Raw genomic sequence first — 20,796 nt, forward strand, 5'->3', positions numbered from 1 at the left:
AGACATGCTAGGAGTTCAGTACCCAGAATTCTCAGCCTTTGACTATACTGAAGTTTGTGGAAGAAACCAGATTGGACATTCCTCCTCTAGTAGTTTCCTTTTCTTTATTCTTCTCAGCAAGGCCAAATTTAAGACATTTCCAAAATACATTATAATTTCTTACACTGTTTGGATTTTAGGGGGTAGAAACCTGAGTAATTGGCCCGGGAAATTATACATATAGTTGCACAGATGTAGAGGAAAGAGAAGCTGTTTTATAAGGATCCTTTATTGTCACTTAGCCAAGGAGTACATATAGATGAAGCTATTCAGTATTCACATGGTACAAAATAGGCTGTCTTTTGAGTGGAAGTGACTGGAATTCTGGGGAAATAGATAGGAAAATACATAGGAACAGATAGGAAAATCAAATCAAAATATAGAAGAGATTGGTATTGGCAATGTGTTTGGGGAGCAGGGATAGGAAAGTTGTTGCTTTGCAGCTGTTGCAGAAGCATATAACCCAGCAACCTTAGCCAGGAGTGCTATTGGCAAGGGATGATGGGAATTGTAGTGTAGCAGCAACTGAAGGGTCTTTTTTGGAAGGTCTAGGTAGCAGGAGTAGGGAACTGGACTCAGATCAGGGTCTAGGATAAGTAATTGTAGTTTGGAGTTGGCTGAAGAGCATCTGGTGGGGTCTTTGTTTGTAACTTAGCCCTTAAAGAGATTATGAGATGTGGTTAAGAAACCACTTAATATTTAAAGGAGTTAGGAATGGTGCCTACTTGGAACACGGCATCTTGCCAGCTGCTCACATTTAGCTAAGCGGTTTCCTTCCCAGTAGCCAGCATCTTGGCCATCGTGACAGCGGCAGCGAATACAGGGACTGACCCAGACGCTCTCTCCAGCAGGAATAATGTTGTGCTGGCTCCCATCTACATAGCAATTTGGTCCTGTGGGAATAAAAGTATTTTCTCAACGTTTCACCCATATGCTGATATACCGTGAAGATAAAACAACAGAGACCATCAGTCATTGACCCTCTAAATGTAGCTTGCATGAGATATCAGAAAGAAAATGGATGTTCTATGTGGGGGCGGCATAGAAAAGGCAAACACAGGTGTAGACCTCACTTAATATCCACAAATGAGCCTGGAATTATGATTGGTAAGTTGAGGTCATTAAGCAGATCACAATGTGACCTTATTTGATTTTACAATTCTTTATATGATGCTCACAAAATGAATTACCACAGTCATTAAGCGAACCACAGGGTCATTAAGCAAATCCATTTGCATGCAATGGACATTTTTTGCCGGAAACCAGCCAAAAAAAAAAAAAAACCACAAAGTGCAAAAAAAAAGAAAAAAGAAAGAAAGCAAATTGCAGTTATACAACCACAGGACACTGCAACTGGTCATAAATACAAGCCAGTTGTCAAGCACCCTAAATCCGATCATCTGACCACAGTGTGTATGTGTGCAGCAATCATAGATTTGAGGATGAGATTGCCATAACTGAACAATTGTGAGGACTGCCTGCATTCCCATATTTTGGAACATAAGAGTATAACTTTATAGTACTTATATTAGCCACAGAAATCTAACTTGTTCTTTACGTTTTCATTAGGGCACCCCTCAAAGAGGAAAACAAGGGCCATAGCCCAGTGGTTACTTGGCACACCTTCCCCTTTTAATTTCTCACCTTCCTTGCAGATGGGGCAGCAATGGCCTTTCTCATAGATGGGATTGACACATGGTGGAGGGGCACAGTCTGCTACCAGGCAGCGGGCAATTCCATCCAATTCGCAAGTACACTGCTCACATTCAGAAGGCTGTGGGGAGAACAAAGACTGATCAATGGGACACAGCAGTTTTCAATCATTCCTCTATGTGCACAACAGCATTGGAAGAATTTATTCCCAAGCTGTGCCCATCCTGTGTAATACTTCGCAACATACATATTTTTACAGACTGACGCACTTATTTTGAAGGTTATTTCTGCACTGTCACATTTGTCATTCTGCAAGGTCCTGGAAGACGCCTTCTGGGCAAGCCTGCCTCTTCTTTTTCTTCATTCTCTCACTACAATGACTCTCTTAGTGCTGTATGAACAGTTCACTATCACTGCAGTCACCTAGTAAGTATTTGTAAGACATAATCAGTCCCCTTTAAACAAAAACTTGACAGAGGCCACCTTTTTAGAGACAGACAAGAACAACTGATTTCAGTATTGATCCCATGCTTACGCAACTTCCTTCTTGCTTAGTCACACTTCCCTTTTCAGGTCCTGCAGAAGTTTCTTCCAGAAAGAGTTTTTCTAAAAAGCACTAAGAATAAGATGCTGCCATGTTGCTATTGGGATCCTGCCAGCTGAAGAACCTCATATTTATGCTCAAATCTGCCATAATAGTGTTACGGCAACAGGTGTTTTTTTTTAAAGGCAAGTGTGTGATCCAAGCAAGTGGGATAAAGCATTGCCCAAAAGATTTATTTGGCAGAGATGTCACTTCTTCATAAGTGATACATTTTACCACTATTTTCACATTTTTCTGCAATTTTGCAGCACTTGCAAATGTTTTCACAGACTTTACAATACTAAGATGACACCATCAGAGGGCACCATTCATTCATTCAGGTTGGCTTCAGTTTTAAGAGAAATGCAAGCCTCCAATAGGATCTCTTGAGCTATTAGCCACCACTTTTATACAGTAGGAAAAATAAATAAATTTCTGCTCTGTTTGTGCATGTAAAGATTGTGGTGTGGCATTTCACAGCAGGATGTACTAAACACATCTACAACAATGGATGTGATGCCCTCCAGTAGTCCTATGACATGATCTGCATTTAAATACTCAACAAAGTTGTTACTGTTATTTTCAGTTCATTATATCTCTAGTTAGCAGCAAAGCCTACCACTAGTTTTAGGGAAGCCAAACTAATGATAATGAATAAATATAAATAAGTAACTATCAGCTAGACCCTATCCTCTTGTTCCCTTCCTGCCAGCCTCCATATTTACTTAAAGATAAAATCCTCATATTATTCTTCGCTGTATTAAATTCTTTCTCCATTGGACCAGCAAATGGTTATATAAACTCACACCACTATTGAACTGTTGGAATCATTTTAGTTGGCCCCATGGACATTATATAGGCCTGTTGCCAAAAGACACAATCAAAATCATAAAACTAAAACAAAAAGACTTTTGTTTAATATAAATGCTTTCCATGGCTTCTTAAAAATCCCCAAAGACTTTCCAGATCTGATTTGGCAAGATGTTGCCCTATTCTAGTGATGCAGAAAAGCATTTTTTCCTTCTTCCTAAATTGCTTGTCTTGTTTCTTATACCAAAATGTAATCACCTTCAGCTAACCACATATTTTTTTAAAAAGCTATTTGCCAACAACATTTCACTTTTAAACAGATGCAAGGTGTTACACAGTTTTATTGTTACTTTTACTAAAAATCAAACATGCAATATTGTACCCCTCAGAGGTGGTATTCAGCAGGTTCTGACCAGTTCTGGAGAACCAGTAGTGGAAATTTTGAGTAGTTCAGAGAACCGGCAAATACCACCTCTGACTGGCCCCACCCCCATGTATTCTCTGTCTCCTGAGTCCCAGTTGATCGGCTGGGTCTTTTGTTGCCCTGCACAGGAGAACGGAGCTGGAAAGCAGGTTAGTGGGGTAGGGAGGCAATGGAGATTTTGCAGTATCCTTCCCCCAGGAGTGGGGAGGGAATGGGGATTTTACAGTTTCCTTCCCCTGCCATGCCCACCAAGCCACACCCACCAAGCCACACCCACAGAACCAGTAGTAAAAAAATTTTGAATCCCACCACTGGTACCCATCTCTAAAAAGTTCTGGGCAAAGTTCAAAATTTAGGCCTCTAAAAGGGCTGTTTGTGCCTCACAAACAATGGAAGGAAGCACTCTCTTGTTTCAGCAAGCTTGAAAACAAAAATATGCCACTTTTTAAAGTGAATTAACTTTAATGAATTTAAAACAGTTCTGTTGGCACAGAAGCATGAAAAAAGTTGGGGCTGCTCTAATGAATAGGGGAAGATGCTTACTCATGAGATCCAAAGCACTTCTCTCAAATCATTTTCAAGGGCGCACAATCTTACTCATGAAGGGATGAGAGGAAAATTAATGGGAAGGGAAATAAATATTTTTGATGAACTAGACTCTATTTCCTCACTGCAAAACGTCTTAAGAATACTCAGCGAAATTGACAGCAAGGACATTATCTGCCCACTGTCCAGGTATGAGGCTTTGGCCTTCACTTCATGGGAGTGATTCATGAGATTCTACAGGAGTAGAGCAGGCTTTAATCTTCCACTAGCAACATCTTCGTCTAGATCTGTTTATTCAGCTATTAGGAACAATCTTTGTCCCTCCCTCATTGCCCAGTTCCTCCTCCTGCCAGCAAGTTCTTTGGCCTGACAACTCACCTCTTCAAAATACATTGCAAACCATTTTAGCAGTAGCCAGAAAGAAGGTCCCAAAGTGATTTAGTGTCCAGACTGAGAGAAACAGAGGATAGTGGAATAGACAGCATTTGTACTGTAGGCAACAAAGTCCTTATTTTACTTTTGTGCTGTCAAGACCCTTTGATTTTAAGAAGCCTCTTTTTTTCTAATCTAATTTCTAATCTAGTGCTTGTCACCCACCTCACTTTCCAGTACCCTGTAAGAACAATACTTTGCAGTGGCAATTCAGTTTCCATTTCATAACCAAACTATGCTCCACGAAAACCAGGTCTTGCCTGTGGAAGTGAACAAGCCCGGACTATATTGTTAATGTCCCAACTCGGATCTTCAATACTTCTCTCGACCACTTTGTTTGTTACCAGCTTTCACTTTTAACCCTGGTTAAGGAGGTTCGCGCATTCAGAGAGGCGGCCACCAACCCATCCCTGGCCTCGATGTTGTTGCCGGTTGGTTTTACACCCAGACAGACAGAGCAGCGTTCGTTTGCTTGCCTCACCTGGAAATGCTGCCCCAGTTCATAAACCTGTCCTCGGTGCTCACAGCCGACGCGTTCGCAGCGCGGACAGCAGTCGCCCGGATAGTGGCTGACGTGAATGCAGGCAGGCGGCAGAGCGGCGCAGTCCGTGCGGGCACAAGCGGGCCCTTCCGCCGTGCACTCGCACTGGATGCAGGGGTCGCTATCCAGGGAATACCATTCCCCTCGGAAGTACAGGCTCCCATTGGCATCGCAAGTGCTGACTGGCCCCGCCAGCCCGGGCTGAGTCCCCCCCAGAGCAGCCAGGAGCAATGCCAGGCTCAGCCGTTCCAAAGGACCCAAAGGCATCGCGCGAAACTCCAGGGGCGGCTGGGCAGAGCGGAGAAGCGGCTGGAGAAAATCCGTTTTTCTCCGGGCAAAGGGATCCAGGCCGTGGCTGACAAGCAACCTGGCCGGCCCTGCGTTCCTTTTGCCCTTTTGTGCAGCCGCCCGCCCCGGAGTGAAACCCGAGCACCCCTTCCCCAAAAGGGAGGGCGGAACCTCGGAGCTGGGAGGGGCAGATGCATTGCCCCCCTGCCTGCCTGCCTGCCAGGCTGGTCCAGCGCTCCACCCCGCCTACACTCACACACACACACACACAGCCCCCGGACCTTCCCCTTCGCACTTCGCCCCTCGAAGGATCGCGCTGCCTCCCGGCTCGGATGCCCCCGCGCCGCCTTTCCCTTCGATGCCCCTTTTTTACAGCTCTGGGAACGCGAACCGAGGAAGAAATGCAGCAAGCGGCCGGATCGGGATACATTTCCCGCCCTTTGCAAAAAGGCTGTTTCCGAGGATGCTGGTCTGCAACGCTGGGCTCGCGGCTGTTTCAGCTTTCCGGACGCGGCTCCTTTAAGAGGCGAGGTTTCCGGGGAACGGCGGGGGGGGGGAGAGAGTTACCATAGAGACAAGGAGTTGATGCTCCCGAGAGCTCGCGCGGGAAGGTGAAGAATTTGGGGGGGCGGGGGGAGAAGTGGAGGGAAGGGTTCTCCCCACTCCCCGTGGAGCTGCGGGCAGGGGGTGTTGGTCAGTCTGCGGGCAAAAGCGAGAGGGAGGCGAGGAATAAAGTTGGCAGCACAATGGAAGCGGGGCCCAATGGAGGGGGAGACTGCGGGGTTAGTTGGGCCAGGCAAATGATACCGGGACGAGCTGCTCAAAATGGTGGAGCTGGGGATAATGGAGAACAGGTGGGCTTGTTGGCTTGCAGGGATTAGGGAAGTCTTCCCAAACCTTTTCCTCCTTTACTCCAAAATATCCCCTTTTTTAAAGCCCAATGTAAGTAAAACGGTTGAATGTTCTTTTTTGATTAAAAGTAAATGGGCTCGTTGGTTGTTATGCAAAGAAAACACTTGAACCAGATTTAAGTAATGTTTATTTTTATTTATTTATTTTATTTATTTATTTTGATTTGTCAATCGCTTACAAGATAATAGGTATAAGTATATACACAGTTATGAATACGTGAAATGGGTACATATAAGAAAAATGAAAGAAACAATAGGACAGGCACGGTAGGCATGTTGGTGTGCTTATGCACTCCCCCTACAGACCCTTTAGGAAAGGGGTGAGGTCAATGTACCCAGGTTGGGGAAGGTCTGGATCAGTAGGTCTTAAATTATGAGTTTGATCTATTGCTTAATGGCTTCAGGGACTGTAACTATACTTTGTTGTGAATGATTAATACACAGTGATGATGATGATGATGATGGCTGATCACACCTTTAGGTTGGATTTGGCAATTTTATCAACCTGTTGAGCCCTTCTCAAAGATTTGGGATAGGCAGATTTAAATTATTAATAAATTTTATTTTATTTTATTTATTTGATTTGTCAATCGCTTACAAGATAATAGGTATAAGTATAAACATGAGTAAGAATACAGGAAATAGGTACGAATAAATGGGGACAATAGGACAGGGACAGTAGGCACGATGGTGCACTTATGCACGCCCCTTACAGACCTCTTGGGAATGGGGTATATAATGCAACATTAATAATAATGATGATGATGATGATGATGATGATGTGTGGATCATAGACATTGCCATATCTGGTGACAGCAGAATTGATGAGAAACAACTTGAAAAAATCACCAGATATCAAGTCTTGAAAATCGAACTGCAGAGACTCTGGCATAAACCAGTGCAGGTGGTTCCAGTGGTACTCAGCACGCTAGGTGCTGTGCCTAAAGACCTAGGCGAGCTCTTAAAAACAATTGGCAATGACAAAATCACCACTGGTCAACTTCAGAAGGCGACCTTGCTGGGATCTGCTCCCATAATCCACCAATACATCACGCAATCCTAAACACTTGGGAAGTGTTCGACTAGTGATTTGTGATACGAAACACAGCATAGTTATCTTGTTTGCTGTGTACACTGTTGTTTTTTGTGTCAAATAACAACAACAACAACAGTTAAATAGTATTAGTCTTAATGCTGCTTGTGAAGAAATGGGGAAAAATTGCCAAGTGTCCTTGCATTGGGCGCCTGTCACCTTCTATTTAATCCATACACCGGTATCTCCTTCTTTCCTCTAATGCATTAGAGCTGGGAATTTCTATAGTTACCTTGGAATTGGACTGTGCCCCCATGTTCCCCTTGCCCAGAGTCTCCTGGGAGCCCTTGAAGCCAGTGCCATCGCTCTGGAGGATGATAGAAGAGCAGCTTGCGCCCAGCGAGAGACTGGAAGTGAAGACTATTTTGGGAACTGATTTCGTGGAACACAGCTTGGAGCTTCATAATGAGGTTTGGAAGAGGAACTTCAGGCCGACTGTATGACTTGAAAGAGTGGTTTATACATTTTCCTATTGAAATAGTGCATATAGAGGGGCTACAAAAATCTCATTTGAATGGGTGTGGATAAGTGGTGGGATGCAAAAAATTTTACTGGCGTGGCTTGGTGGGCATGGCAGGGGAAGGATACTGTAAAATCTCCATTCCGCCCCCCCATCCCACCCCACTAACCTGCTTTCCAGCTCCTTTCTCCTGTGCAGGGCAACGAAAGAAGACTCGGGAGGCAGAGAATAGATGGGGGTGGGGCCAGTCAGAGGTGGTTTTTACCGGTTCTCCAAATTACTCAAAATTCCCGCTACTGGTTTTCCAGAACTGGTCAGAACCTGCTGAATACCACTTCTGATGTGGATGGTGTCAAGAGGGCTACCACCTTCACATTTGGGTCCCTTCAGTTTTTGGCAAAGAGCTTAATTGAATAAAAACTTCATTGTATTATGTATATGGAGCTGCTTTAATATGGTGTGCTTTTTTTAACATGGGAACTGTAATCCAAATACTTTTGGAATACTAGGTTGGGGAAAGGTGCTGAAGGTACACACATAGGACCCCACCAGCCAGTTTGGTCTACTAATTAAGGTCTCAGGCTAGAACAGAGGTCTCCAAACTTGGCAGCTTTAAGACTTGCGGACTTCAACTTCCAGAATTCTCCAGCCATCTATGCTGGAGAATTCTGGGAGTTGAAATCCGCAGGTCTTAAAGTTGCCATGTTTGGAGATCTGCCCTAGAACACTAGCCTATAAATGTAAAAAATAAACTTTCCCCACTGGAAGAATATGGTAGGCACTTCCAGTCAAGCTGTTAATTGTGAAATTATAGTGCCTTGTTCACAGAATTGAATTGTATATAGGACACAACAGACATCATTGAAAGTATATATATTTCTACTTTGTCTTTCTTCCTGGTGGGGGGGAACATCCTGTCCAATGTCTTTTGACTGGGAACCTTTAGAACACGGGTCTCCAACCTTGGCAACTTTAAGACTTGTGGACTTCAACTCCCAGAATTCCTCAGCCAGAATTCTGGAAGTTAAAGTCCACAAGTCTTAAAGTTGCCAAGGTTGGAGACCTCTGGACTACAGAGCAGGATACTAGATATTTCATTTGTCATTTACTTTATGCCCCATTGATACATTTGGCTAAAGTTTCTTTAATGTTTTGCCAGTATTATATTGTATACTTGTGGTTCCATATACTTAATTTCAGTAGTCTGTGCAAAGTTAGACTGTGTTGAGTTCTGGAGAAAACGTCTCTCTTTTCACTGCTTTTGAAATATATAGATATTTCTCCCTCTAGTCATCAAATTTTGGTCTTAAGCAATAGCATGCATGTATTCATTATTTTATTGTTCAAGTGTTGCTGTTGTTTGTTTTTGCTTTTTTAGCCAGTTCAATGGGGTGCCCAAATTGCTTTAAATGTCTAGTTTAGATCCTCTAAGGGATATTTATCTGCTCTGAGAAGGCCAAATTGTAAGAGTGAATTGATATTGCCTTCTCTCTCATCTGCAAGTTTCCCTTTTGACTCATCTCAGCTGGCTTCTAACACTTGGCTAGAGTCCCTAATACCTGCTATTTCAAGCCCTTTGTTCTACTCCAGTCATTCACACCCTTTATTCAGCCTGGGGCAAAGAACAATAAACATTCCAAAATCCTTTCTCATGCTAATGGATTTACTTCTCTCTGCATGGATTAGTTAAAAATCTACTATGTGTTTAAAAATAAAGAAAATAGAAGAAATAACATGGGGAGGATGGACAGAATCAAGATATTACTAGGATGTTTCTGGAAGTGCTGAGGATTGTCCCCAGGGACTGGTTTGTCAGAGGTCAGATCTGATTCAAAGGCACCTAATTCCCTGCCTACCAAGACCAACTGCTTTGCTTTTTCCATCTATATCAAGGGTCTCCAAACTTGGCAACTTTAAGACTTGTGGACTTCAACTCTCAAAATTCTCCAGCCAGCTGGAGTTGAAGTTGCCAAGTTTGGAGACCTCTGATCTTCTTGGAGTCCATGGCTCCAAAGTATCAGGATTTCTATTGTAATAGTAACTCATCATCCCTTTTGGGACTTCTTACGTACCTTTCTATTTCCTTTTAATTTCAAGCTGTCATGTAGCACAAGGGATACCTAACTTCACTTCTCTGCTCTTGTTCCCAGTCAGGACAGCTGGGACGTTGTTCAGTAAATTAATTGTATTTTTGTTGATATGTAGGGTTAGGAAGGGAGTGTTGGAATTTGTCCTCCAAAATATAAAAGGTAGCTCACACAAAGAGACATAAAAGGGAAGGACAAGCAAGATAAAATATCTATTGCAATCTTCCTCTTCGTGATATCTCCTAAGATAGGATGGGCAACAGTTATTATTTTGAGACAAATGACAACTACCATGAGCTGTGGCCAAACATAGCTGCATGTACAAGTTTTGGAGAAAAATGGTACAAAAATGTGATAGCACTTTAAGGAAACTTGCTGGAAAATTTTGAATCAATTTTGTTTGGTAATTAAGACATTGAGCTGGTCCTAGGATTTAAATCCATCATCAGCCACAGAAGTTCCTAGGTGACTTTTCACCAATCACTGCTAAAATGCCTTATTGGATTGTTGTGGAGAAATAAAAGAGAGTAGTACTGCTTTGAGATTATGAAGAAAAGGTAGGATATCACATAAATGATTGATTTTGACATTTTGGAAAGGCATCAGATATTTTCAGAACCTCCACACCAATGTTTTACCAATCTTGCAGCCTACCTAACATGTAGATTTGTACCATTGTATTGAAGATTATTCAAGACTGAATCTGAACCCCAACCCAGATTTGATCTTGCAACATTATCCTGGGTCACATATATTTGCCTTCATTTGTGAAGATTATCCAGGCTACATTATGAATTAGTGTTTCAAATAAGAGGGAGAGTTTCTGGGTTATCTTGCTTAATTTTGCTTATGAATCTTTGAACAAAGCATCATCTGGCATGTAGCAGGAATGCTACAAATGTAGTCTTCAGGTGTGTAGCTATTTCTCATTATCTGGGCATGTGATGGAAGGGCATGGAAAGATTAACATGTGACCTTGGGATTTGTATCATGCAACTCTAAATATTTTGGGATATGTCCTATGCACAGAGTCAGGCCTCCTTCCTCTTTACAGGTAAAGACTCTCTTGGAATTCTACCAAGAATTGCAATTGGACCATTTTGAGCAAAGACCCGATAACTGCATCTTGCTGGCTGCTCCTCCCCATCTGAAAGAGCTAGTAAGAGAGGAGATTCGCCTGCTCCTGGTTGGCTTGCAGCAAAAGGCATTGCAGGAGGGCAGGTACTGGTGAAAATGAAATGCTTCACAGTGAAGGTCTAACCTGTTCACAAGTTCTAACATATTGCCTGCAGGACCACAAATTAAGGCCTCCACTCTTCATGGAGAGAAAGAAGCTGTAAATCTTTAACTCAAGAGTCCGTGGACCAGGCTATATAAAACTTCCAAATTCCTTGTGATTCAAATTCGCCAGAAATCATAATGTCAGACTTTATGGGCAAGAAAGGTGTTATTTCCCACTTCTTTTGTCGTGATGATGGGGGAATATAGAGAAACTCCCCCCCCCCCCTACTATTAGGCATTTCCTGATACATAGAACTTACACCTCACTTCTGTCTCCAACCCACCCACCCACCCCCCATGTATGTACATGTCTCACAACAGCACAACCCCCACATTCAGTTCTTTTATTTCTAGTGTGTATGATCCACGATCCATATATTGAGGCCAGGATTATGTCTCCCTCCCTCTCCAAATTCAAAAGGATTCAACAGAATGGGGACCGGGATCAACCTGAGCAAGGGCTGGATATTTGCCTCCCACTTTGCTGCTGTATAAACAATAGAAAGGGCACTGGGGACAATTAGAATGGACAGGCCACAAGGAAAATATTTTTCTTCTCAATATTTCAGTTATACGCTGGAAACAAGTTTGTTTTATTACCCCTCCAGGGTTTTCTTCACTCACTTAAACCTTGCTGTCTCTCAGACCCAGCCTTGTGTAGTTTGGTTAGAGTTCATCTCACATTGTCTTTATTCTAGCCCAGGGGTGTCCTCAGCAAAGCTGGCTGAGGAATTCTGGGAGTTGAAGTCCACAAGTCTTAAAGTTGGCAAGGTTGGACACCCCTGTTCTAGCCACTGCATCATCATGGCACAGTGGTTAGAATGTAGTATTGCAGGCTGACTCTGCCCACTGCCAAGAGTTCAATCCTGACCAGCTCAGCCTTCCACCCTTCTGAGGTTAGTAAAATGAGGGCCCAGATTGTTGGGGGCAATATACTGACTCTGTAAACCACTTAAGAGAGGGCTGTAAAGCACTGTGAGGCGGTATATAACTCTAAGTGCTATTGTTACTGCTATTCACATGATTGAGTGAGTTTAAGCCATGGTTTCTTTCATACAGCGGATAGGGGGAAAGAAGGGCCTTTTGGTCAAACTTGCATTTTTTTTTTAGTCTTAAGGATGTTCATCTAAATGATTTTAATTCCATATTCCAATACATTTATGGCTGCAATCCTTAAATGTAAGAGATTGGTGGCCTACTCATGACTCTATTATTTAGAAGATTGCCTCATGCCTGCTTCTTATTGCATAGGGACCACGACTGTGCCATTGCTAAATACAACACACATGTGATCAACTTTGCTTTCAAGACAAATGCTGGAGGTAATCGGCCATCATCCAGGAGCAACAATCTCATCAGGTAAGACCCAAAAGTAAACTTTATTCAGCTGTCTTGTATATTACATATCTATTGTAATATGTTAGTTCTTATATACATGTTCCCCCCCCCTTTTTAGATTCTTTGGGGGGGGGTGAAATAGTTATATTATTTTTATATTATATTATTTTGTACATTGTATTTTTTTCATTTTCTTCCTAATTATGTTTATATGATAATGGGAGAGGAAAGAAAGAGGGAGACACAGACAAATAAGTGTTCCATTAGACTTATTTTGGATAAATATAATTACCTTTTAATTAATAGTATCTAAGTATGCATCAACATATAAGGGATGTTTGCCTAGGTCCAGTATTTTGACCTGATGACTGTAGTTTTTCTGACTTGGGGTATTTGGGCAAAAACTGGTCATGAATGGCTTTCTTGTTCATCTACCTACTGGAACTGAAATGCATGCTGTGTTAGGTGGGTCAGTCACCGCTCTGTAATCTCCATAGAGGAGAGGGAGTTCAGGACATTTGCAGATATGCAATAAAAGCTACTAACAACTCCATGCAGCTTCTGCTTCCTATTCCTGGTCTGAGCTGCTCCGTGCCAGAAGGCCTAATTGTGGACTTGGAATCTTGCCTGGCTGAAGGAAAAGCTGGCCTTTCTTAAGTTGTATGACATTTGTATTAATCCCATTTCTGTTTTCTTAGGTCGTTGTCCTGTAACAGCACAAATGATTTGGAACCATATTCTGATAAACTGAATATAACTCAGATTGGCGAGATAGCCTCTAGACTTAGGCAAGTTTGCATACCTCCTTTCTTTCTGCTTTATATTTTTCTTCTAGGAACAGTTATTAGAAGCAAGGAGTGTAAGAGGACTTGTAAGGGAGTTAAACAGAATTGCCAATGGTAAATACGGTAAATAATGGATTGGCTCATCAGAAATAGGAGTGCTTGGGGCAGCAGAGCATAAAAATACATGCCAATGAGCCCAACAATTTGTATTCAGAATTTCTTCCTCTGCTCCCTATATGATAACCTGCATCATACTCATGAAAACAAGAACAGGGAGGTTTGCAAAGCATCTCATTCTGATTTCCTCTGCCTGCACATGTGTTGCATGTTTCCTTCTGTGTGAATATAGTGAATGGATCAGTTGTTGCAGAAGAGTTTTTGAGCATCAATGCAATGAGAACTTTTAAACTGGGAATCTTAGTGAAACAGCCCTATTGCACTTGCTTCTAAAGGCATCGTGTCAACTTGTCTTGAAATCTTGGCCTGAATGTATCTGAACTTCCATTTCTTTCCCTCTTTGGAAGAGGCAGAATGTGCAACCTGCCCCATTGCATTATGGGATGCAAAAATGTGGTTTTCAGGAAAATGGATCACGAAGCTGACACCTCACTAAACAGTATATAGTACTATGAGTTCTAGGAAGTGGATATAGGAACAAAAGGGGTCCTAGTTGCAAGGAATCCAGCAGAAAACAGTTCACTGCTCAGGAGTTAGGGAAATTTTGAAGCAGAATGCTAACATTCTGAGGAACAGAAGCTATTAAGGTTAGGAGTGCTTGTGAATTTTCTTATTGGGCGCTTCAGTTAGGCACCTCCCTAACTTGGATTTCATGTCATCCCCAATGCACTGAATTCCTATTGTAAAAAAGTAGCTGAAGTCCGGTCTTCTAATTCAGTTTTGAATGGCTAGCTTCTATAATGGGAAAAGACGAAAAAGAAATTGAAGGAACCTGTGGAAGTCTCATACTCAGTATCTGCAGTTGGTGATTGTTTACTTTCTCCCAAATTCTGTCCAGCTTTATTAGAATCTCATTTTTATCTAGGACTTTGCTAGAGGATGAATGCCATGCTCTGGAAAGATACATTACACATTTACAGGTAAGGATTATATCTCAGCTTTCCCAGAGCTTCTAGATTCCTGCACTTCTAAAAATCCAATTCAGATTTTGGTCATGGGTCTGTGAGGCTGCTTTGTACACCAGTGTTCTTAAACTTCATTCTCAACTTGCTCTTCATTTAGAATATCCAAAGTGGTCCAGTGATCTCTGATTTGGGAGCTTGTCTTATGAAGGACTCACAATCCTATGGCTACAGTACTTTGGTTTTTCAAGGAGGGAGTATTATGTAATGAAGATATGTTTGACTTTTATCTCAGCTTTGTAACTAATTAATTAGGTGCCGTTCCTCTCATCTTCTCTGATCTGAAGGTGGTAATGATGAGTGCTGAGAGATGTAGAGTAGAAGTCAGTGACATTTTTGGTGTGCAAATGCTTTGGATGCAAAGTTGCTACAACACTACCCCCTGCTGTTTTTCTCTGCTTTTCTGAACCAACTTTGCTCTGTGCTCTTTGCACAGGTATTCTGGGTAATATTGTCACAATGACATAGAAATGAAGGCTAACACAGGCTACTTTCCAGGGAAAAGGAAACTTAACCTCCTTAACTTAAGGGACTGGGTGTGTATTGCTCATCTAAAATAGCTTTCTGTTGTGATAGGGGCATGTAAGAAGGGGGAAAAGTAAAACACTTCTGTGTACAGAGTTCTCAATGTGTAAACTCTTTTGGGAAAGACAGGTATTCCTCTGGGAACTTACACATTTCAGCCTCCTTTCAAAACATTTCTTTGATTTACAGAACCAACTAGAGGAAGTGCATCAACATACTACTGAGCTGCAAGACAAAATGCATGAACCTACCATGGCTGGTATGCAGAACTCTAATCTCACGCCTTTATTTAGAATTACACTGGGAATTGGAAAGAGGGTTTTTCTAGTATAGACAGTATAAACAATTGGGCATAGATTATTTCTGAGTGCTAGTGTTCTTGGGCTTATTATTTCTCCATCTTGAAGTAATCCTCTGTCCGCAGAACTACAGGAAGAGAAACGTGTCATGGAGCGGGATTTGCAATTGAGCCTGCCCAAGTCATGTCCTAGGCCTCCTTCCCCGATGTCAAACCAGCTTGGGAATAGCACCCATTTGTCTCAACTCAGGTAGTATGAAAATGCTTGCAAGCTACAATACTAAGAAGAGGTGGAAAGAGCAAAAGCCTTACAGGAGAAAGTGAGAAATTTAATTCAGTCTTGATTTATTATTACTCTATCTCCAGAATTTTGAAGTAACATTTTTGGAATTTGTTCAATCCACTTCAGTGGAGTTTGGAGATCCATAAACTCTTCTGCAATTACTCAAATTTCTGCAATTGTGTTACTTTTGATGGAAAGATGCTTAAATAAAACCTTTTGTATCACACAACTCCTTCTCTTTATTTCACAGCCACCCAAGAGGCTTAGTGAAAGAGCCAGGATTTGGACAGCTCAATCCTGCTTCTAATGAGATTCCTTCACCAGATCCCAGGGATCAGATTACTCTACCCTGCTATCGGCCATCACCCCGATGGAGCCATTCAACAAGAACCCCTTTGGGATGGTTGCATCCAGAGAGTGAGGATTCCAACCAAGCAAGGAAGGACAGTGACACTAAGCTGCCTACAACATTGGGACATCCAACTGCTTCAGTGTATAGATCGGCATCAGCATCAACTTGGGAACCTGCTTTTCTTCCCATGCCTCCTACAGAACCTTGTCCTCCGTCTCGCTTTTGTCCCCGTGTTAGACTGTTGCAGTGTAAAGGACCAAGCTAAGAAAGATAGAACTTCCTCTTGACATCTCATCATTTGTTCTGTGGCAACAGTGCCCACTGAAACTGTATGCTGCTGTTTCCTATGCTTGACATGGGCTTACTGTCTTTGCTCATTCTTATGTTCAAATTCATGGATTCCAAAGAAAGTAACAAGGCCATGCTAAATAACCCTTCTTCTGTACAGATAAGTGTCCTGGGAATACAGCAGTGCCCCCTGGGATCCTTCCTCCTCCTCCTCCTCATCTCCATTACTCAGTACAATAATTCCATGGTAACATTAAAGAAAAGGCACAGCTTCTCAAATTGCCCTTCCAATCCCACAGAAAGAACTGTACATCCTGGGTTCAGGAATATAAATTTCATTAAAATCTATGAGACTTTAACAATCTACAACTGGGAGAGTCACAGTATGGGAGACTCGTACAATTATTGCTATGAACAATGAGAGGTGGCAGTGGCAGTTGCCACACTCTACAGGAGAGGGAGGGACAGACACGGAACCATGCATTAAATAGTGCATTTTCAATACAGAGGAGGGAAAGGATTGGATGCTGGCAGCTTAAGGTAAAAATGCCATCATGACATGAAGCCATCTGTCCTATCATCTGTGCATTTGGCACTTAAAACAGTGGCCATTTTGCCCATGTCACTGGCTGGGGCAGTTACACTGTGGGTAGGGACCAGACCCTTGCTGTTGGCATTGGTAGCAACTGTGCATTCCTGGGAGCTGAGGGATGCCCCTTACAAGAAGTTTGGCATTGATGTCCCTACAAAAAGTTTGGCATTGGTGTCCTGGTATCATTGCTGCCACAGGATAAAGGGCAAGGTAGTGGCTGTCAGGGCCTCCTCCAAGGCCTTGCTCAGGATAAAGTGCAGGCAGCAATGCTGAAATGAAAATATGGGGCAATGAGGCAGGAAGACACAACCATTTAGTTACACACACCCCTCCCCATTCGAGCCAGTGTGAGAACCTGGCTTGCGTTATGAAGAGATCGTCCTGCCATGAGAGACTGGTGCTTCTGGCCAACTTCTTCATGACTGTAGCATAGGAATAGAGGCTTCCATCCCCCCTGGGGAATGGTGACCCAGGGTCCAGGGCTAACCAGGAGTAGCTTTTGTGGAAGATCATGCGTTCTGACCTTTGTGCTTCCCTCAAGTTGCAAGGGCCAGTCTTGGCACATCATCGACTCTTAGCACCATGGTTGGCTCTGCTCCTTTCCCTAGAGATGGGGGCAGGGGCAGGGCTAGGTCCCAAGGGTCCCTTGCAATTGGAGGGACCCCTATTCAAATTCATTTGCTCTGTCAGGGAAGAGAGTAAACAATGGCTTCAGAGGCTCCATTCCTCAGAACTCAAGTTCGGCTTCGGCATAATTCAGTTCAATACTTTGCTCCACCTCTGCACAGTGTGTGGCAGCAGCTTACAGGAGTTTCCCATAAGCTTGGGACTTTCCTAGATTTGAATCAGTCACATAGTGTGTCTGTTAACTATGTGCAAGGATGTGTGTGTGTATGTGAAAGAGAAAGAGGAAAGGAGGGGAGGGGGGAGAGAGAGAATAATTCTGGACAGTTAGACAAATAAGGTTAGATTCTCCCTACCAATTATGAGACTTCTGGAATTTTCTTAAGCTCTTGGAACCATCATTGGAACTTTATATCTACAGTCCTGAAAAAGCTAGCCCACTTTTCATAGAATACTAGACAAGTGGGAAAGCATAGATACTGATGGGTAGTGTGCAGTTTTCCATGCATGTGTGCAAGAGTTCTCATAAAGGCAGTAGTCTAGCTGAAGGCTGTCTAGCTCTAGACTGAACTTCGCCTAGAACATCAGCTCATTTTTGAAACCACTGCTGAATGAACCCCCAGCACTCCCATTGGTTTCCTTGTGAGGCCAGGCAAATAGCCCTGATCCAGGGCAGTGAGGGGACAGATCATCCCCGGTAGATTCTTGATTCGCTGGACCCAGGAGTAGCTGCCTGAAGGGATTTCTAAGCTTCTAAGACATCAACCAACCTTCCTACTGGTACCTCTCAAGGAACCCCCACCTAGTTAGCCAGTGCACACATCTCTGCCTCTGATCCTGGTCCTGGCTGTGAATCGGGGCCATCTGAGCATGACTTGTAAACATAAGGGTTACAAGATGGCACAGGGACACTAATGAGGTGGGTGGGATGGGAACTCATAGCCCCCTCCCCCAGAGTCCTGCACAGCCTGGGAGCCAGGGGTCCCCCACCCAGTGGGGGTACTTTAGTATATCTGAGCAGAGTAGGGTTTAGAGAACCAGGACAGGTGGGAATGGATCGATGCAAGGAGTGCTCCCTGCCCTGCCTCCCAGGCTAAGGTTCACATCATTGAGTCTTGGCTGTGGGTTGAGCCATTGCTTCCGATGGTGATGGCAGCCATCATGCCAGCCTCGTCGCTTTTGGGTTTCTCGGGGTTCAGCAGCTGCACCTCCAGCTGGGATTCTGTTGAGCTGAATGCTGTTGCGTAGCGGCCTGTCTTGTGCTCAAGAAGCGCCGGGCCCCACTCCCGGCTTGGCCGAGTAGCATTTTTCAAACGCTGCAGGGATACAAAGGGCAAACAAGGAGTTGGTGGTTCAAGACCTGGTTTGCAGTGGGATCTGAGGCAAGCGCACCCATCATGTCCAGAAAGCAGCAGCATCTTTCTGCCCAGTTGCCTGCAAGCCCCCGTCCTTACCTGCAGTAGGGAGTCTCCTTCGGAGCGCAAAATGTAGTAACCTGCATAGATAGGGATGCAGATGACCGATGAGAGCGCCATACAGAAACCAATGGCAATGGCCCAGCTTGGGTACACATATGTGTTGTATGTGATCGGTTCATACTGAATCACTGTGAATATGAGGATAAACTGGAAAGAGAGGGGAGGAAAGGCTGATTGAAACCAAAGTATATACTGCATGGCATCATTCCTAGTCTTGCATCCTGGGAACCTTCAAAAGCTCTCTTAATTTCTCAGGCATGGGTGTTTTTGTCACGGGAAGTAGAAAACCTCTGGCCTTCTCCCTCCCCGCTTATCACTGTGTTTTTGTCTCAGTGACAAAAGTAGCTTAGTCTTTATTCCATCCTGATTATGTCATTAGTCCCCCAGTCCCCTTTTCCCTCACTCCCAATCCTGTCTCCTATTATCTTTTGTCTTTCTCTCCCCCCACCCCCCACCCCTTTGTACTCACAAAGATGATAACTGGAGAGATGAACCTCCAACAGATCTGGAAAAACATGGGTGGTGAAAAACCCAGCATCATCTCAATGTCCTTGAAATAGCTCCGGTACCCTGGATGAGAAGATGGTCAGTCGATTAGAGTGGAGGTATTATAATTAGACACTAGGAATACTGCAAGAGTCCCCAGGGTGTATTTCTTTCTTGTGTTTCTCCCCGTTCCTCATTGTGGCTCCTTTGCTCTGCTCCTACCTCTAACACAACTCCTGAGGGGGAAAGCACAGCACAAAAGAAGTCTCTGCAATGAAGAGACCTGAAGCAAGTTCTCATTACTTAGTGGCAGAGTAACTGAAAGGATTAATATCCTGGCCAGAGAACACCAGGCAAAATATCCTTTGGGTCACGCCCTCTTGGGGCAATGGGTTCCCTCAGTATGATGTAAATGTGATTGCAACAGCAGTGAGTGGTTCCAAGCAGTGGTGGGATTCAAATTTTTTTACTACCAGTTCTGTGGGCATGGCTTGATGGGTGTGGCAGCGGAAGGATACTGTAAAATCTCCAGTCAGAGGTGATATTTGCCGGTTCTCTGAATTACTCACAATTTCCGCTATCGGTTCTCTAGAACTGGTCAGAACCTGCTGAATACCACCTCTGGTTACAAGGCAACACAATAACCTGACTCCCTAGAACAAGGCTCCCCAAACTTGGCAAATTTAAGGCTTGTGGACTTCAACTTCCAGAATTCTCCAGCCATTTATGCTGGAGAATTCTGGAAGCTGAAGTCCGCAAGTTTTAAAGTTGCCAAGTTCAGAGACCTCTGCCCTAGAACACTAGCCTTACACTAGCCTTAGCCTTGAAACTTGTGCAAGAATGCCAGATTTCTGTACTAAATCTGCTGCTGTAATCTGTTTTTTTAAACTACCATCTCTTTTTAGTTGGGGAGAAAGTAATCAGATCTGCACCTTGGATCAGCAGTCTTCTGAGCTGTGAGTGAATGTGTCCAGTGAAACCAAATACTGGCAACAGCCACTTGAATTACTGTGATTGGATATTAGTCTGGTCTGCATTTGAGTTTATGGACTCTTCACAAGAAAGAATTGAACAAAAATTCCTGATTGCAGCTTTTCCCTATCTGTTCCTTCCTCCAGGCTCCAAAGTCAGGAAACTATTCAGGGAAAGCACCATTTTCTACTCTTGAATCTATATAATATAGTTAATTTTTCAGTATTCCTGGCTGTCAAGCCCACACGGGAGTTCTGGCTCTATTGTTCAAGTGCTAACTGTTGGAACATCAGTATTCCAGCCATTCTTATATTCTTGAATTGTTCCAATTAATCCATGCAATTGGGCAGAAGATACTCACCATAGACATACATAATAGCAACACACATGATGCATGAAATAACCACAAGTGAGAAACTTGCTGCATAATTGTCCATCAGCGATAACCAATAAATACCAGCCTAGAGGAGAAACAAAAGAAGAAGAAA

The 20,796-nt window shown here is 43.3% G+C and overlaps 3 protein-coding genes across 14 annotated transcripts in view; 1 reads left to right on the plus strand and 2 right to left on the minus strand.

Annotated features, from left to right (window-relative positions):
- Positions 1 to 250: 250 nt before the first annotated feature.
- On the minus strand, positions 251 to 5,829 carry LOC113440694 (von Willebrand factor C domain-containing protein 2-like). Of its 2 annotated transcripts, none has more exons than XM_026707272.2 (4): positions 5,612 to 5,829; positions 4,969 to 5,532; positions 1,684 to 1,813; positions 251 to 932 (listed from the first exon to the last, which is right to left on the minus strand). In XM_026707272.2, the coding sequence occupies exons 1-4, from the start codon at positions 5,744 to 5,746 to the stop codon at positions 748 to 750; spliced, it is 1,014 nt and encodes a 337-aa protein (XP_026563057.2). In that variant the 5' UTR covers positions 5,747 to 5,829; the 3' UTR covers positions 251 to 747. The 2 variants fall into 2 exon arrangements, with proteins under 2 accessions (XP_026563057.2, XP_087785919.1); XM_087929793.1 differs by lacking the exon at positions 5,612 to 5,829 and having other exon boundaries at positions 251 to 363; positions 765 to 932; positions 4,969 to 5,441.
- Positions 5,830 to 5,889: 60 nt separating this feature from the next.
- Positions 5,890 to 16,348, plus strand: CCDC24 (coiled-coil domain containing 24). Of its 3 annotated transcripts, none has more exons than XM_087929790.1 (9): positions 5,890 to 5,927; positions 7,531 to 7,730; positions 10,922 to 11,088; positions 12,400 to 12,507; positions 13,185 to 13,274; positions 14,314 to 14,368; positions 15,125 to 15,194; positions 15,360 to 15,483; positions 15,767 to 16,348. In XM_087929790.1, the coding sequence occupies exons 2-9, from the start codon at positions 7,575 to 7,577 to the stop codon at positions 16,131 to 16,133; spliced, it is 1,137 nt and encodes a 378-aa protein (XP_087785916.1). In that variant the 5' UTR covers positions 5,890 to 5,927; positions 7,531 to 7,574; the 3' UTR covers positions 16,134 to 16,348. The 3 variants fall into 3 exon arrangements, with proteins under 3 accessions (XP_087785916.1, XP_087785915.1, XP_087785917.1); XM_087929789.1 differs by having other exon boundaries at positions 5,927 to 6,170; XM_087929791.1 differs by lacking the exons at positions 5,890 to 5,927; positions 13,185 to 13,274 and adding an exon at positions 5,928 to 6,170.
- A 127-nt stretch (positions 16,349 to 16,475) lies between these two features.
- Positions 16,476 to 20,796, minus strand: part of SLC6A9 (solute carrier family 6 member 9) — a 56,369-nt gene continuing 52,048 nt past the window's right edge. For all 9 annotated transcript variants that reach the window (XM_087929785.1, XM_026707003.2, XM_087929787.1 and 6 more), the window contains 4 exons: positions 20,670 to 20,769; positions 19,320 to 19,420; positions 18,827 to 18,997; positions 16,476 to 18,688 (listed from right to left, as the gene is read on the minus strand). In XM_087929785.1, coding sequence (XP_087785911.1) covers positions 18,473 to 18,688; positions 18,827 to 18,997; positions 19,320 to 19,420; positions 20,670 to 20,769 — 588 coding nt within the window. In that variant the 3' untranslated portion in view covers positions 16,476 to 18,472. The remainder of the gene's footprint in view (positions 18,689 to 18,826; positions 18,998 to 19,319; positions 19,421 to 20,669; positions 20,770 to 20,796) is intronic.

The sequence above is a fragment of the Pseudonaja textilis genome, chromosome 3 (assembly GCF_049901715.1).
Source record: "Pseudonaja textilis isolate UNSWEBS1 chromosome 3, rPseTex1.2, whole genome shotgun sequence".
In the NCBI taxonomy this organism is placed as follows: Eukaryota; Metazoa; Chordata; class Lepidosauria; order Squamata; family Elapidae; genus Pseudonaja; species Pseudonaja textilis.